This window comes from Argiope bruennichi, chromosome 1, assembly GCF_947563725.1.
Source record: "Argiope bruennichi chromosome 1, qqArgBrue1.1, whole genome shotgun sequence".
NCBI lineage: Eukaryota > Metazoa > Arthropoda > Arachnida > Araneae > Araneidae > Argiope > Argiope bruennichi.
Window position 1 is genome coordinate 16,058,543 of NC_079151.1, and position 18,795 is coordinate 16,077,337.

The 18,795-nt window shown below is 27.1% G+C and overlaps 1 protein-coding gene across 3 annotated transcripts in view; it reads right to left on the reverse strand.

Moving 5' to 3' along the window:
* The window catches only part of LOC129963132 (activating signal cointegrator 1 complex subunit 1-like), a 36,746-nt gene that overhangs the window by 9,498 nt on the left and 8,453 nt on the right, over positions 1–18,795 (reverse strand). For all 3 annotated transcript variants that reach the window (XM_056077237.1, XM_056077246.1, XM_056077229.1), the window contains 4 exons: positions 14,672–14,784; positions 12,869–13,050; positions 4,988–5,121; positions 2,225–2,344 (listed from right to left, as the gene is read on the reverse strand). In XM_056077237.1, coding sequence (XP_055933212.1) covers positions 2,225–2,344; positions 4,988–5,121; positions 12,869–13,050; positions 14,672–14,784 — 549 coding nt within the window. The remainder of the gene's footprint in view (positions 1–2,224; positions 2,345–4,987; positions 5,122–12,868; positions 13,051–14,671; positions 14,785–18,795) is intronic.

Sequence of the window (18,795 nt, forward strand, 5' to 3'; positions counted from 1 at the left end):
ATCGGGGAAAACGTGTGGAAGGTAAATGGGTGTTTGGGGGAGTTGAGCGCGAGACGGGCAAATGTTTTATGAAAGTTGTGGATGATAGGACGACTGATTCTTTATTAAGTGTTATAAATGAGTATATTCTTCCGGGTTCGATAATAATTTCAGACTGCTGGAAGAGCTACGATTGCCTTTCTAATGAAGGCTTTGTGCATCTGAAGGTTAACCATAGTGTGAATTTCAAGGCCCCGGATACAGGTGCCCACACTAATACCATTGAAGGAACGTGGGAGGCAGTAAAACGCGCTATACCAGCTAGCAAAGCAAAAACACAGCTCGATTACTATCTAGCCAGGTATGTGTGGCGCAAAAAAAACAGGCACATGTGTAACAAGTTCATGGCCTTTGTCGACTCCATCATCCGCATTTACCCTCCTCAAGGAGCCGGAAGACGGAACATCGTCATCAAAGTAAAGGCGGAGTGAGGTGGAAGGTAGTGAGGAGTCGAGCGATAGCGGCTAATAGGAGAGAGGTATGTTTATTGTTCATTATTAACGATTTCAGCGATTTGTTTCTCGTTTATACAAACTCGTTATACATGTTTATTGATCATTATTAACGATTTCAGCGATTTGGCCGCCATTTCATTTTTTTCCGCAGGCAACATTTTCACTACGCTGTTTTCTTTAAATCTCGTTTATACAAAACATCGCCATTTTGGCGACTTTTGGCGAGATTTTGAAATAGTCGCCAAGGGTGACCGTACAGTAAATTTTTACCCTATTTTTAACCAATGCATTAAACTTTAGGGTGTTAAAATAGGAATTTGTGTTTTATTTATTATTCTTTAGGAATTATTTGTTTATTGCTCACATTAAGCAATATAAAAATGTGTATAGTAAAAAAAAAAAAAAAAACATTTTTTTAATAAGAATTATATATTTTTCTGTTTCGAATTTTTATAAAATAGCTTTTAAAAACAGATGATACAGGTAATATATATAATACATCTACTTTTAAATTTCTAATATCAGTTAAAATCATACTGATTAATTATGTAATTGAAACTATGATTATGTTAACATTTCTTCCCATGCATTAAACAATGAAAATAAATACGAAATATCAATGAAGGAAATAAATCTTATATGTAGATAGATGTTCAGGGGATCAAATTTAAAATTATTTCAGACAATTTTAACATTTGTTTATTTTTTTTAAAGAGCAGTAAAAAAATGTCATTTAAACATTTTATAGGGTAAGATTGTGGTAAAATCTATGCTATAATAATAGTTTTAAAAAGTTGGAAGAATTGTTAGAATGATATTTTTCATGAATTTTTATCGAAAACAAGTATTTTATGGAATTTTAAATTTATCAAAATAAGTAACAAACACTATTATTAATAGGTAAAAAAGAAAAGTAAACTATTCAAAATATCTCGTATTTTCAGTCTTTTGACAAAATTTTGAAAGTATGATAGTTTTAAATATTATGACACTAGTTTCTAGAGTTTGAGAAAATTGAATAACCATTAAACTAATATTTCAATTTGACACCAGCAAGGGTTCAGAAATAAATTGCCTATTGATTGGCATTTGGTTGCCCATTGCTAAAATACATGGGGAAATGATTGGTATTGGGTCGCCCATTGCTAAAACACATGGGGAAATGATTGGTATTGGGTCGCCGATTGTTAAAACGCATGGGGAAATGATTGGTATTGGGTCGCCGATTGTTAAAACACATGGGGAAATGATTGGTATTGGGTCGCCCATTGATAAAACAGGTCGCGAAATGCTTGGTATAACGTCGCCCGTGATAATAACAAGTCGCCAAAGGATCGGCAAATTCGTCGAAAACAAGTCGGGGCGACCATCGCGCGGCGAACCGCCGGGGGACATGATCAATGTCGGGGCGAGATCGCCTCCGAGCTCGCCCCAATCTCGCTCGTTCCGTGGGGCGATGGTTGGCCAACGATCTTTTGCTGCTTGGGTAATAATGTTAAAAACAATATAATGAATGAGAATTAAAAATAAAATTATAATTAATAAAACAGTATCCATTACTTAAAGGAGATAGCAATAGTGTTAAGTAATAATAGTACAGTAATGGTGTTAGTAATAATATTACATGTCAATAGTGTTCAATAAAACAAAATCAAAATATATTACATCAATAACAACTATATATAAAAAATATATCAGCAGGTATATAGAAAAGAATTTTATACTCTTACCAATTATTGTTTTCTTTTTCTTGAACTTTCCCATACAAAATTCTAACTTCTTCGGGTTCATCATTCATATATTCTACTCCTTTTATTTCTATTTGTAAAGGCTTTCTATCTAGTAGCTGTCTACAGATAAAGGTTTAGAGAATTTACAACTGTATATTAAATTGTATCTAATTTGCTAGTATCAGTAAGTTAAATGATAAAGTTGGGAAAAAAAGAATCGTCATCTGTACAGTAAATTAAACATTACAGCAGATATTCCATTAATGACAGTCTTATAGTATTTCAATAAAAATTCATATATGCAATTGAACATATATCTGGATTCCCACTCTTATTAGAGAAGGGGGAGGGGTGAGAAAAGATCTTTTCAAGAACCTTCTAAGAATAAGGGAATTTTTTTTTTTTTAGACTTAAAAATGCAGATGTTAAATCAAAAAATTTCACAATTAACATTCAAAGATTCCATTACTTTCTTATTAACTAATTGTATCTAGTCAAAGGAAGGAATTAAGACATTTGATATGCTTTTCTAGGGCTGTATTTATAGTTGAAAGTGATTTTCAATAATGTAAATGCCATCATCATAAGGCAATTCACAGCTAATGGTAGGAGATACTACTGGTTGCTCACTTCACAAACTCATTCACACTTACGCTGAAACAAAACACATTAAAAAGAAAAGATGTTGATCCTTTAAGATTCTCGTTTACTTTTGATCAGTATTTGACAATATGGAAAGGAAAAAATGCGAATTTGAAATATTGTGGTGTTAAAATATTTTAAACTTGCTTTTTAAATTATACTGCAAATATTTCAATTTCTAAAACTACTACTAATTCTACTATAGTACCAAAAACTTCTATATTTTGTTACATTTTCAACTAGTTTGTTCTTAAATTTCTACAATGGAGAAGCAGCCTCTTTAATTTACACTCTTTTTGATTTTAAATTGTTTATTTCATCTCTAATGTATTTCCCTTCATTTTCAAATTTAGAAATTGTAAGCTTTGCTTGTCCATACTTTAAACATATTAAGAGCTGGCATTTTTTTTTTTTTTTTTTATATAAGATAATTTTGTGTTTTGGAAATTTTCTACTTCACTCTTTTTTCCAATCTATATCAATCCAGATATTTTACAGCATAAGGTTCCTTATGGTTTTTAACATCAGTGTCTTTTTATTTAAAAAAAATTCAACTATGGTTTGGCCATTTTTCATGAAAAACTTTTTTTTCTGGCAACTTCCGATAAGACTTTTGACCTTCTAAATATTTTGATTTCAGGATACTTTAAATTCCTCAAATTCTATAAACTGCAAACCACACCATTCAAAAGGATATTAAATTGCATTTTTTCAAAAAGTTACTTGTTCACAAGGATAAAAAGATTTTTTTTTTATTATTATAGCAAGAATGGCCTTGTTTGACTATTTTCTTTAGATCTAAATGCCTCTAACTTCTGTCAAATGTGTAGCTGAGAAAGGACTTAATCTAAGAATGAAGATATAAATACTCTTAACATTCATATTTCAAATCTTTTAGATGTATTTTCAAATTCTTTTTTCTCCTTATAAGTACTCTGTTTTTACAATCATTTATACAATTTAGATTTTCCAGTAGGAAAACTAATTTTTGGAGTATTCTCTGCACATAACATCAAGCCAATCCATATTTTGCCAACTCATTTAGCAGTAACTATATTCTTTAGCACTCTGTTTGTATATACATTTATATAACAAGGAAGTTTTCTACTATGACATTTTTTTTCTTAGTGACAAATTTTTGAATAAATAATACACCCAAGATAAAAAGATCAATATTCCTCATGGATACTATTTTCTAATTCTAAATGAACTGTTGACAGTATGCATGCTAGAATTGCCCACATATTCTGAATATTGAAAATTCTTTTTGCATATAATCAAAAAATTATTTAATAAATTAAAAAAAAACCTACAAATTATTGATGAAGCACAGTCAAATAAACAACTTTTCAAAAATCTAATTTTCAGTAGAATTATGCAATCCTTGTAAATTAGCTTCAGCTCTGATATGGCTCATATATCTGATTTCAATCTCTCTCTCTCTCTCTTTTTTTAAAATTACATTCCAAAACTGAATATGAAAAATTATTTGGATAGGTTTATTGAATACTTCTTCAAACAAGACTACATAGATTAAGATAAGCTAGACATTTAAGTAAGAAAAAACCCTTAATGTATGGAGCAATGTTAAATGAAATTAAGTAAAAATGTTTTGCTGGCCAAAAGGAGAACATTTTAACAATTTTAATGTTTTAAAGTTCTTATAATGAGAACCTTTCTTGATATAAGTATGGGATTTCTTTACAAAAAACATATGATTAATAACTTTCCACACATTACAAAGACATTCAAGAAGATGAATGGTACAATACTATTATATAAAAGTAATAGAACTATTCTTAAGAGTTATGGTAAGTCTGCTTGCTTCATTTGCCTTCAAACTAAATTGAGAGAAAAAAAAAAAAAAAAGATTGACAGCATTCTCATATCAACACTCTTTTGCCATTTGTGGAATTCTCAATGTAAATTACTCTCCCTTTCCCTAATAAATGTACATTTTATATATTTTTGATGGACTTTTAAGTACCATGCAATCATTCAAATGTCAGTCCTTTTACTTCTGTTTACAAAATAACAAAACAGGAATTATTATTATCCACACAGCAATATATCAATTATGACACATGCTTGAAAATGAAAATATAAAAAGAATTTACTTACAATATTTCATTCCTTGTTTTCTGCAATATTGCTGCAGCTTCTTCTTTTTCACGTTTAGTTAATAAAGTAAGCATGACGATAGTTAAGTGGAGTTCAGCAGGAGATATGAATATTTGTTCTGATATACCTGTAGACTAAAAGAAAAATTCCATTTATATTTAAAATTAATTTATATTTAAATAAAGAATGTTTTTAAACAATCAAATTTTAAGTGTTCCAAATGCTTTTTAAACAAAAAGTACTTAAAAATTGAGGACATATGAATATGTTATTGAACTTTTAATCAGTTTTAAATAATAAAGAACATTTCATTTACTGAAGTAAGAACTATTGCCAATGCAGACTTTTTTTCTTCTTAATTACGCAGAGTGCATACACAAATTTTCATTAAAAAAGGAAACACCATATGAACACATTTAGAATAAAAAAATAAACAATATTTGTAGCATTTTTTTTATCACAGAATTATGTGTTCAATGAAAGAAATTAATTTGGTACTAATTATATATCCAGATATATATAAACATCAAATGCTGCCAGTAATTGTTCAATATATTTTACCACATTGAAACTAAGTTATTTTAAATGTTTTTTTTAAGCGTTTCATTTGAAAAAAATACTTATCTATCAAATACTTATACTTATTTTTACTTAAGCAGGTATAAATACATATAAAATACTTATTAAAATACTTTCATTTGCATACTTTAAATTATTTAATTACACAACAGTTAGTGATATTAAGAAAAAAGTTACATTACAATTTCATTAAACATTACAATTCCTTAAATTAAAAATATTAAAAACATAACTAAACAAATCCAGAATATAAAAATCATGTTAATTTTAAATATATGAATGAAAGTTTCCTTTTAGAAATTTTTCCAGGCTCTTCAATTTTCTCAGAAATAGCTTTTTCAACTCCTTTAGTTTGTCAGTAGTGAAAATTTCCTTGAATCAAGTAAAGATGATTTGATTAAGAGACCTATAGAATTCATGAGTATAACCTCTTCATCTTTTTATCTTTTCTGTTTAAATTACAGCATAATACATGTGTTTTTTTCATACCAACTTATTCTCTGCCAATGCATTTCTTACAGATAAGAAATTAATGCACAATTTACCCAAAATCAATTCATCACACATTCCAACATTTTCAAATCAAGTTAATGATAATCATGTTTGAAAGGCATATAACTTAATACAAATATTTCTTTTCTGGAGGGTAAATCTTTTAATAATATGTCCCCTTTTATGCCTGTACTCATTTTATAAATAGTAGCACAGGATGCATTATTAGAAAAAATAAAATGGCACTAGTAGTTTACTGAAAAAATAATTTCATCAAAGAGATTTTCTATCAAACTTATGCATACTGGATATAAAAAGGCAAAAGTGGATAATTATTCTGATATATTTGTAGAAATGGCTTAATATTATCTGCAACACATTTGAAACTAGCAGAAAATGTCTTTCCAAGACTTTCTTGAATACCTTCAAATAAAGATGTTACTATTCATTTCCTACAGCATAAAAATTAGAGATTTTTGACAAAGCTATGAAAAACTTGAGTAATCAGAATTTTATTTTCAGAGATCTGCAGATGAGTATTTTGTGCTTTGCAGTATAATAATAATACTAAAAAAAAAATAATACTTTTGGGAAAAAACCTCAAGCAAATATGTGTTTTGGATGCTTTTTGGCCAGCCAATTGAATACAAACCTTGTAATAGAACTAAAGGTTTTAGTAACAAGACATTTTATAAAATTTCACTAATCTAAATTGTTATATTTTTGAGTTAATGCATTTACATTCACATTTCTGTTCACTTTGAGCATTTGTCAATCAGTCTGTGAATGCGTAGATTTAAAAAATGGTCAATTGTTTGATGGATTTATTTCAAAATTTAATGCTGAAACTATGTGCCAAATTTAACCAAAACTGATTTTGTAAATGAATTTTACTCAAAATTTGATAGAAATCAACAAATTTGGTATTAAGACAACATTCCAAATTTGATCCTTCTAGCTGAAAGCATTTTTGAATAAACATTCACATTTAGATAATTCCAAAATATTGTTTTTCAAAAATTTAAATTGTGGTGATAGTGTAAGTTCTCAAACTCAAATTTTACGGTGATTACAATTCTTTCTCTGTAAAAACTTCATACATGATGGCAAAAAAAAAAAAAAAAAAAAAAAAGGGGGGGGGGGAAAGAAAGGAATTTTACAGGCATCAATTGATGTTTGTTATGACTTACAAATAATGCTGGAGCATCATAAACTTGATTTACTTGTATATTTGTAGCCCTTGAGTGTTTTACTTTTAAAAGTTCACAGTGATTTTATTACACTATGTGCTGACATATTGTTAAAAAGTTTACATAAAAATTATTTGTAGTAAAAATACTTAAATAATTCACTAATTGGTACTAAACTAAATGATATTGAAGCATAATTAACTAATAATATTGAAGCATGCTGTACAAATAAAATTACACTTAGAAAAACAACACACTACAAGATGAAGCTATTGTTAAAAGTTAATTCATATGGTTCTACATAATAGAAAGGAGTTTTCTGCCTAACTAAACAAGTAAAAAGAGGTTAAGAAAAAGTTGAATAAATGAAAAGGATATATTTTCTGCATATTATCACTATTTCTCTAAACTAAGATAAATTTCTTTTTCGAGTTCATTAAAAAATCCAAAATCGCAAAGAAAATGTAGAGAAAAGTGGAGTAGATTTTAACAAAGTTCTATAACGAGGAGAAATGTTTTTCAAAAAAAAAAAAAAAAAAAAAAAAAAGCTAATGGGAAAAAAGAAACAAGTACTTTTAAGGCCCTTATATATGGGTCATTAGGAATAAGCAGCTTTTAAGGACTTTTAATGATGCTACATATTTCATTAAAGCCAATAAAGTACACTTAAAAAACAACATAACATTTTTGAACAATAATTTCTTAACTAAAAATAATATGTAATATGTTTCAATATAATGCAGAATCTAAATCATAACATGTAATCATGCTTGTTTTTTTAAAAAAATTTAATAAATGGGAATTTAATTTTATCAAAAGAATGACTGAAAGGATTATTAAATTCTTCACAATATGTAATTACAAATGAATCAAAAGACCAGTAACACATATGCTAATATTATTACAGGATTACCACTGTCATTAGGAAAAAATTAAACAATATTTTAAGGATTTTTTTCGAAAATCAAAGGACCATAAATTTACATACTTTAGATATAGAAATGCAAATAATAAATTTAAATAAAATAATTTTAATATTAATTTTCAATTGTATGATTACTTTCTAGCTTACTACTTCTAACTGTTCATGGGGGGAAAAAAAAAATTGGAAATTTACTATGTTCCTCTTTAGTTAGTAAGTTATAACTTACAATTCAAATGTGTTTCAAGGTCATAATGCAAGCAGTTTTATGTTAGCCACCACATAAACACTAGATAATAATTTCACAAAAACTATCAGAAAATTCCGACTTTCCAATTTAAATGAAAAAAAAAAAAAAAAAAAACCTAATTAAAAAGTGTTAATTCTATAAAAGTTAACTTAAATTTTTGCCAGTGCTTGACGGAATGGTGAAGGAAATGTAAGAGTCAAATAGAAATTAAGAAATCTTTATTTACATTTAAATAAATTAACTGGAACCTAACTTACATTTTAAACTACACTTGTAAAGTTCAAACTCCCAAAACTATTTGCTTCTGTTTTGCAATGGAAATCTGTTACCTTTTGCCTTTTCAATTAGATTGTTCTTGGATTTCTGCTGTTTAAAAATAGCCTCTTATAATTTTTGTCCTTTATTTTTTACACACTTAGTTTATTTTCAATTTATTTTTCTTTTCTTAAGCTTTTCAGCATTTTGAAATTTTTGCTTGTCCATTTTTTCAACATATTTAGAGCAGTCATTTTTTTTTAACATATAAGCTCTTTTTGAAATGGAAATTCTCTTTCCTACCAGATTTTTTTTCAATTCAGCTGAAACCAAATGTTTTATAACATAAGATTCTTCTTCACATTTTTCAATCGCAACACTTTTATTTAAGAAAAATTCCCTTTCACATATATTTTAGTCATAGAACTATATAATCAGAATCTTAATTACTTTCCACAATTTCTGATAAAACCTTTCCAATGTTTTCATCAAAACACGTCATTTCTATTTTTGGATACTTCAAAATCCTTAAATTCTATTGATGAAACTGAATTTCAAGCCATATCATTCATCTAATTCTATTAAAATAGAATCAAATTCTTTTTTTTTTATAAGTAATTGCACTTCACAAGTACAGAAAGAATGGCTTTTATCTTGTTATAACAGGGTTTATTTGGCTATTTTTCTTGGATCTGAATAGTCATATTTCTGGCAAGCACATAGATCCGAAGGAAATATCTAAAACTTTACAAATGAAAATACATACTAACTCCTAACATTCATGCTTCACATCTATTAGTTTTTTTTTCCTTCAAAATTCCCCCCCCCCCAATTAATATGACTTTTTAGAGTTCCATCTCCAAAGAATCCTGTATTAATTTTTCTCAAATTGATATACAGCTCTTTATTTGGGGGAAAAATGCTTTTTACAATTTTTTTAAGCCTCCAAGAACATCCATATATAAGACATGGAAAGTTTTAAAATAGCCAATAATCATCTTTATATCCTGTTGAATAATTTGGTCAATAATGATTAAAACCTATGCTTGATATAAAGAAGAGTTGCTACATTTAGACTTTGGTGTTACAAATTGCTCTTTTCAACATATAATATCAAATTGCTCTTCATTTCAATTGCTGATTCAATAACAGCTGCATTCTCTAAATGCCTGGTTCTCCAAAAATTCTTAAGAGTGTTTCTCATTCTCTAAATATCTGAAGAATAATCTTTTCTTTTTACTAGCAAACTTTTGTGTAAATAATACATTACCATGCCTCTAACCTCCGCATAGCTGTTCTGGTTTCATGACTGAAAGGAGATTAAAAGAGAGGAAGGGTTATGCTGGAGTTAGTGGTGGGCGTTTGTAGAAGTTCCGGTGGGAACTCCAAGAAATGATTTTAGATTTAAATCAAAATTTAACTGTGCATATGTAAATAGTCATCAATTATTGAATCCATAAGAATAATAAACTCATGTTGCCAAAAAAAGTGTCATCACTTGAATCAAAGCATACGGCAATACACATCACATAAAAAGATTTTTAAAATCCCATACAGGCTACAACCACCCACATTAATTAACAAAGTTAAAATTGTTTTTGAATTTCCTCATTCAATGAGTAAAAAATTATTAATGAACAAATGAAGTATCCTTGGGGATAGATATTATCTTTCTCAAATCCAGTTATTCTGCAGGACATGAAAGTCTCATAAAATATCAACAGCTATAGAATGGCCCATTAAAGTTGAAGTCATATATTAGTTTCAACCTTCTTTATTTCATTCCAAAACAGAAAATTCTAATTCATTTGCCTTGTTTCAAGGATAGGTTAAATGATCATCAAGCATTAGACTATGTTTTAAAATCAACTGGACTCTTAATAGAACATTCAAAATGTATGGATATAATGCTAATCATAAATTGGTATTGTTCCATACATTCTTACAAGAGCTGCAATATATAAATAATGACTCTCACCACACTTCTAAGATAATTTTTATTTCTGCATAATAACATTATCTCCTGCTGCTAGACAAGTCGAAAATTCTTAATATGGTAATAATCCTGCTTGCCCCACCCTTTCCTCTTCTCTTAAATGACACAGACAAAAAGATTGGAGATCCACAATTCTGTCTCATGAACAACCCAGTAGAATTTTTATAAATAGTGTCAAAATGTAGAAAAAATACATAACAGACATTTTATTGGCTTAAGTTGCCGAGTTGATTCTTGAAAAAAGAATCTAAATTTTTAGCAGAATAAATTACAGGATTAGGGCTGGAGAGAGTGGAGTGAAAAAGCTGGAACATCAGTGTTTGTCTTTAAATTAAAGGTCATTAATCTGAGAGGAAAAATTTATATTGATAAGCCATATAGATATTAAAATGGCTATACAATGAACTTTTGACGGTTGCTTAATTATGACAAGAAGACATTTTAAAATAGTCCAACTTTGGGAAAACATTTTTTTTTTTTTCAATTTGTGTGAAATGCTTGTAATTCTATTTAAAGGCATGCTAAGTAGAAAGAAATGCATAACAAAAATTTTTACTTGATATCTAGATTACTTTTCAAAAAAAATTATCTTTGTAAAAAAGTAACTAAGTAATTTTCTATCTGTTGAAATTCATGGACCAAAAAACACACCCAATCTAATAAATGCAGTTCTACTATTTCAGATAGCATAATAATTGCAAGAAAGAAGAGGAAAGTAATATTTAAAAAAATCTTATGGACCAATGGTTTTAGAAAAACAAATAGTAATGTTCTTGAGTAAATGGTCATTGGGAAAATGTACTCAAACATAATAATTGAGACAAAATGTTATTTCAAATTTAATTTTCACTTTTTTTAAAAAAATTGATTATAATGCTATTTATAACTGCAGAGCAACAATTTTAAAACAAGATTTTTTCGGTCAACAAGCTGAAAAAATTTATTACATATTTCACTTTTATTTCAAGGATTAACGAAAAATCAAGTACTTTTCCTTGGCCAAAAGTGCACCAAAATAAAATTCAAGGAATTTTAAAAGACAGTGAGAATCCTGCAATACAGCAAAAAATTATAGCAAAAGTATGACAAGGAAAATTTGATTTTTATAAGGGTAATAAATCATTTATAACACTATATACAGACATGAATCTGAAATATCAAATAACGAAGTGTTGTTCTAACTTTTTTCAGTTTAATGAAGAAAAAAACACGATTTAATAATTTCATAAATCTACCTTTTACACAATAATAAAATAATTTAGACAAATTCTTGACAATAGCATTAAGAACTCTATTCTAATTTTCAACTTTTTATTTACAGCTTATTTTTATATAAATATTTTCTAAAAGGATCTTCTTAGGTAGCATATAAAGCTGTACACTGCACAGATATGATTATGAATATTTGCATAGCTCACATTTTTATTTAATAACTAATTATTTGTAAGATTCCAGAATAAAGATTCAGTTTTCACTCATAAAAAAGTTTGTTCCCATGGTAAACAAATGCTAAACAGTATTGTCAACATAATAAGTTTAAATTACAGCAAAGCATTTTTATGTTATATGCTTAAGGAAAAAATGAAGAATGCATTAAATAAAATTAAATATGCACTTAGACAATTTAAATGCAAACAGTAAAAGAAACATAAAATAAAATCATTGCATGCTAGTGCTTTTGATAAATAATAATCTATCTACATATCAAATAAAATGTTTCTACATTTATCTAAACCTTATCATCTTCCGACAGATTCAAAAGAATTTGCACATACATGATCCTTAGCACTTATAAATATTAATTACGCTATTAAAAAGTTATTATGTCCTCTCCCAAATGGGTGAAAATAAGATAAAACATTTAAATCTTTTTCTGTCTTAACCTTGTAACACAAGTGGAAACACTTTTCACTGTTTTTCTGTCATAATTTCAGTAATACAAGTTTTATTTCCATAAAATGTTTTTTTTTTTTAAATTTTGAATTAAATTAGTTTAAACACAATTTGTATGATTTTCTTTTTAGCATATATGTCAACAACTGCAATAAAGAAATTTTGAAAAAACTGTATAACTTATTGTAGATCTAATACAAAAATATATCAATTATTGACAGATAGCAATAATTGTCACATATTAATAAATGTCACAAACTGCATCATTATTTTTACTTAAAAAAGAAATATGTGGCAGTCATACCCCTCTACATGTTCTCAAAACATCATCTTTGAATTTCAAATACTTTTCTATAATATTTTCATCATTCATGGGAATAGAAATGAAATGTGTATACTCCATAACTCTCCAACGCACATCTTCGACTATATTTTCAATTCGGTGGTATGCTCTGACAACAGAGCTGACAGACTTTCCAGTAATTGCTGCAAAGAATATTTTATTTATGAATATTTAATCATTACACAAATAACATGCAGCAATACAAAAATTCTGAAGTAGGTTCTTTGGCTAAATCAATTTAATTAAACAGCATTTTGTTCTAAATAAATATCAGTTTTGATTCTTTTGTCATTTATTATTTTATATCTAAATATCAGTTTTGATTCTTTTGTCATTTATTATTTTATATCTTATTTTACTAAAATAAGAAAGTTTAGAAGGAAAAAATGTGAAATGTTTTGAAGAAGGTAAAAACATTTATTAAATCCAATATCAATTAATGAAAAATTCATGCTGTAACATGACAGTTGTGTGACTGATAATATGCAATTATATTTTGAAACAGTCAGATACTTGAAAGCACTTTCTATTCTAAGATTTCGGCAAATTATAACTGCCATCATTAGCAGACAATTTAATTCAATTAAATTTTTTAAATCTTTTCATTAATCAGAAGTAAAAAGTAAAATTATATTAAAAACATTACATGATTAACAGTAAAATTAACATTAAATTTAATTTAAAATTATTATTTTAAATTAAATTTAAAACTGAGTTTATCTAAAAGTAATAAACAGATTAAGAAGTTAAAATTTGCTTAAATACATGAAATGCATTTACTATTCAGAAGATATAATGTATAATTAGATAAAATTCACAAATTTACAGTCACTGGTATTTATTTATTTTTAACTAGAGGAACATCATATAAATGCTCAGGACACAGATTAAGCAATATGGTTACTGAATATATATATAGAAATCTTTCTGCATGATTTAAAACAAACAAACAAGCATGTGTATGCACACACACATCTTTATTAATAATGAAAGAAAAGTATTATAACAATAAATTCGCATAGTTTAGAAAATGGGAAAATAAATAAAAATAAAAATTTTGAAAACTCATAATTTTATCTTTAAAACAGAAATGGAATAAAGCCAAAGTAGAATTAAAAATATTTTATACTATACATTTTACATTAAATATCATTTACACTAGATTCTGTAAAAGAAAAAAAATGCATATGAAATACAAATGCAATGAAGTACCCATTATTTCGTTTCTTTACTTTCTTTAAATAATAATTAATGTAAAAAATCTTTTCATTTTATTTGGAATAATACAACAGCTAAAATATATTCAATTGGTTCCAAAAAGTTCTTCTAATTTTTTTTCCTTCGAAATTTCAGCTTCTGAATAAAATAATTATTACAAATTATAGGGATATTTATTTAACAAACTGATTTTATAGATATTGTAAAAAATAAAAAAATAAAAATTCAGGATGTAATGGGAGTTTATAAAGAATGAATTAGGGATCAGTATTGATTTTTGCTATTTTGTAGCATAATAATATCAATTCTAAGAAACTTATTTGCTTAATACATTATTAATATTACCCTTTATTAATATTATTAAAACTGTTAAAACCAAAATACAACTTTTGATCCTAAACAAGAAATAAAAAAAACTTTAAAACAAATATCAAGCAGTATTAAGCATTTATAATATGCCATTGTGCAATGAAAATGTAAATATATAAGCATTTATAAACTAGCAAAATGATTCATATTAGTAAAAAAAAAAAAAAAAAAAATTACATATATCAGCTTCATCATTATCCTTTATTTCTTTTTTATCTGGAATGCTCAGATCTGAAGAGGTACTTTCTTCTATTTGCCTTTTTGTCGCACCTTTCGAGCCTATGATAAACCTATACATAGGTACAGGAAAAACGTTTTAATCATATGGCTGAGTAATTATTAAGACAATAATTTCAATTAGCATTTCTTAAACTTAGTTCTCAAGTTTAAAGCTTTTGAAAAGTTAATTTAAAATAATCCAAATTTTAAATAATAGCAAAGAATAAAAGGAATCAACCAGATTTATTCCACCACACAAACGTAAAAAAGATATTATTTGAAAGCTATTCAAAATTTTTGAATTAAAAAATTCATAAGGGGCCATCTATATAATGAAATAACAACAAACTTCAAAATTTTCAACAGCAACACCACTTTTTCCTCATCAAACTTCCAAATTGCATAAGTTATTCCAGGAAACCAAATTTCATTGATATAAGTCTATTTATTTCAAAATTATGAGCTAACAAATATTCCTTTAATATTAAAATCAGATTTTGAACTTATATTCTTATCCTGAAAAATAATATTGTTACTGAAAAGGATTTCTTTTATTACAAAAATATAAAGTATTCTATATATTTCTTTCTACTATTCTCTATTACTATTATTTCTTACTATTTAAAGTATTCTATCTTTTTGCCATATATATTTATGATTAAAAAAAATTCTCTAGCATATAATTTTTTAGAATTAGAGATTAAATGTTTAAAAAAACAACAACAATGAACAAGGCTCTTCTACATAAGAAATCAAAATTTCAATTCACTTCTGAACAATTTTTCTGTATTGTCCCTAAACAATATATTTAAGGGTACATTTACAAATTTCAGAACATTGACAGCTTTTTATTTGGCATTCAATGTCACTGATCATGATGTCACTGATGATTTCATAATGTCACTGACGATTTCTAGAATGAAATATTATTTCCAATTTTTGTAAAGAAGGAATGTATAAAAAATTTTTTTATCAGTGGGGCATTTCTACTATAATAAAATTTTATTAATAGTTATTATTTTTACATCTGGTAAGAGTCTCAATAGTTGTTGCAAGATAGGATTTTTACTCACTGGCTGATAAAATAATACTTTCAAAATATAAGAAATTATCTAATAAATAATTTATAGGATTGTTATTATTTAATTTTACAAACACAGAGATTAAATTATTTCTCTTAATAATTAATGAACTCCATATTTTATATCAGTTAAAAGGCTATCCTGCTCATCTAAATTTATTATTTTTATTGGTTTAATATTTCTTACAAAAGACTAAAATTGCATAAAATTAATCTATCATAAATGTAATTACTATAAAGGAAAGAAATTCAGACATTCAAACAATATTAGATAATGCATTTAATGTTAATTTTTTGGGTACAAAATATATCTTACATTTATTCTGTATACATGCGAAAACAAACAATTTCAGATAATTTTAATGATTCACAAAGTGTTGATTAATATTTTAGTTTAGCATTATTTCTGTAATCTACATGTTTCTTTTTTTTTTCTTTTTTTCCCCCCATATCTAAATGAAAGGCAGAGCTGGACCAAATAAAATTTAAAAATAATAAATTTCAATCTACTTAGAAGTCAAAATGAATAACTTTCTTGAAAAATAAAGTTTTATAAGAATTTGTTTAGATAAGTAGAAATATTTTATCACACAACAATACACAAAATTCTGACTGCAATTCAATTTAAAGTTAATTACTCTTTCAAAGATTTGACACTTATTGAGTAGCCAATATCCGATTTAAAATATTTGAGATTATTTCTATTTGACAACAACTGTATGAAATAATAATAGTCAAATAAGTTGTTTTGGTTTGTCAAATAATTTTGTTCATGAATTTAAGTGATGCTTTTATATCCTTATGAAAATAATTGCAAATTTTTAAGGAATGAATGCAAACATTAAATCTATACCTATTCTTAACCTTTTAAGTAGAATTAGGATATTTGGTGTTGCGTTGACGCAACGATCAATATAAATAAATATAAAAAAATAATAAACAAATTTTTGAATAAATTACAGTTTTATGTTAAAGAATAGCACTACTAACAAATCAGTGAAAAAATTGACTTAAATAAATTATTTTGCACCTAATAATCGATGTTTTACTTTGAGCATTTTTTTGGTTCAAATTTCCTAACTCATTTTTTCTTAGAAAAAATAAAAATTAAAAACATATTGGAGTTTGGCTGTGAAATACATTAATCAAGGTCACTCTTTGTCAGTACATTCCACAAAGCAGGTGTTTCTGTGGGGGAGGAGGGGAAATTAAAAACAGGTGTTGCGTTCGTGCAACGTCAGCGGAAAGGGGTTAGACTGTTATCCTTCTTGAAAGATTTCATTTCAGTACTGTGCGTCTTATTGGTAGCAACTTTTTTATCCTCTGTGGTTTAAAATGCATAGAACAAAATATCTTACATTAGAAGAAGCTTTGGATAAAATTTTTGAACAAAATTCCGATGACGAAGATGCAGATGAGACCGATATTGTTGTCGTACCTCCAGAAACAGCAGATGCTTGTGATAAAAAAGAAGGTAATGAAAATATTTTAAATAATGATAATGTAGTTTTACCAAGAGATACTGCAGGGGAAGTTGAAGTTCATGTAAAGAAGAAGTTAGATCCTCCCAAAAGTTCTGCTAAATTTTTTTTTTTTTTAAACGGAAAAAAAGAAGAATTACGATGGACAATAAAGGAACTACTTGATAGGCCTCAACCAAAAAAATTAAGAAAAAGCCTCAATTGATCGTATCAAACCAATCATAGAAGATAAAACTAGTGCAGATACTTTCAATTTTTTTTTTTTTTTCAGTATGAAGAAAACAAAAAGTTACTTGTTGTTCAGTGGAACGACAACTCTGTTGTGACAATAGGGTCAACGTTTGGAAAAATAGAACCACTAAAAAATATTTCTCCGTACTCGAAAAATCAGAAGAAGAAAATATTAGTAGCCCAACCTCACTGCATTGAGCAATATAATCAGAAAATAGGTGCTGTAGATTTGTGTGACAATTTTGTTTCCAATTACAGAATTAGGGTCCGTGGCAAAAGATGGTGGGGGCCGATATTTTCAAATTTCAGCGATATTGCACTAACAAATGCTTGGAGAATATCAAGATTTTCCGAAGAAGGAAGTAAAAAGTCACTGATGGATTTTAGAAGAGAGGTTGTGCTTCATCTGTTACAGACGCCCTTGGATAGTGAGATAAATAAGAAAAGATCATCTATAGGACGTCCGAGCAAATTCAGCCTTACAAAACCAACATCCGAAGGACATTTTATTGTTAAGTCTACAGACAGTAGAAGACTACGTTGCAAGTATTGCCACAGCCAAATGTTTGTGAAGTTGCTTTACACCACAATAGTAGTGAAGCATATCATACTTGAAATTTATATCACCTTATTCTTATATAATAAGCTTGTGAACTACATTTATTTGTTAGTTTTTAATAAATTAAAATTTTCAAAGAAGTGTCTTGACTATTTTACACCCTTTAATAAGCTCACAAAAATTTGTAGTTTTTAAAATGTGAAGAAAATGCGGCATAGCACTCGGTGATAACGATCAACATTCGTACTTCTTTTCCGCTGACGTTGCGCCAACGCAACACCCTATATTTTTAAAGATAAGTGCAATTTCCTTATTTTTACATTAAATTACTATTATAAGTGGTCAAAATAATAACTTGTATTGTTTGCATCGAAAACAAATAATGATTTTGAGTTTTGGTGTTTAATGGGTTAAGATGTTTTATTACAGTTTGTAATAATACATTTTAATACTTTTTTATTGATTTTACTAATCATTGCAGGCACAACTCTGCTTGCATCTATTTGTTCTGTGTGTGTATATATACATATATATAAAGGAAAACACATATACTTTTATTATGAAGTTTTTAACATTGTAATGAAAAATTCAAAAACATAAAGTCAATGAGTTCAGTGTAGTGGGTATACAGTGAAACAAGTCCAATAATAAAGAATGACATTACTCTATACAAAGGCAGAGGCAAAAAAACATAACTATAGTGTACACAAGAACAACATTTAAATAGTAG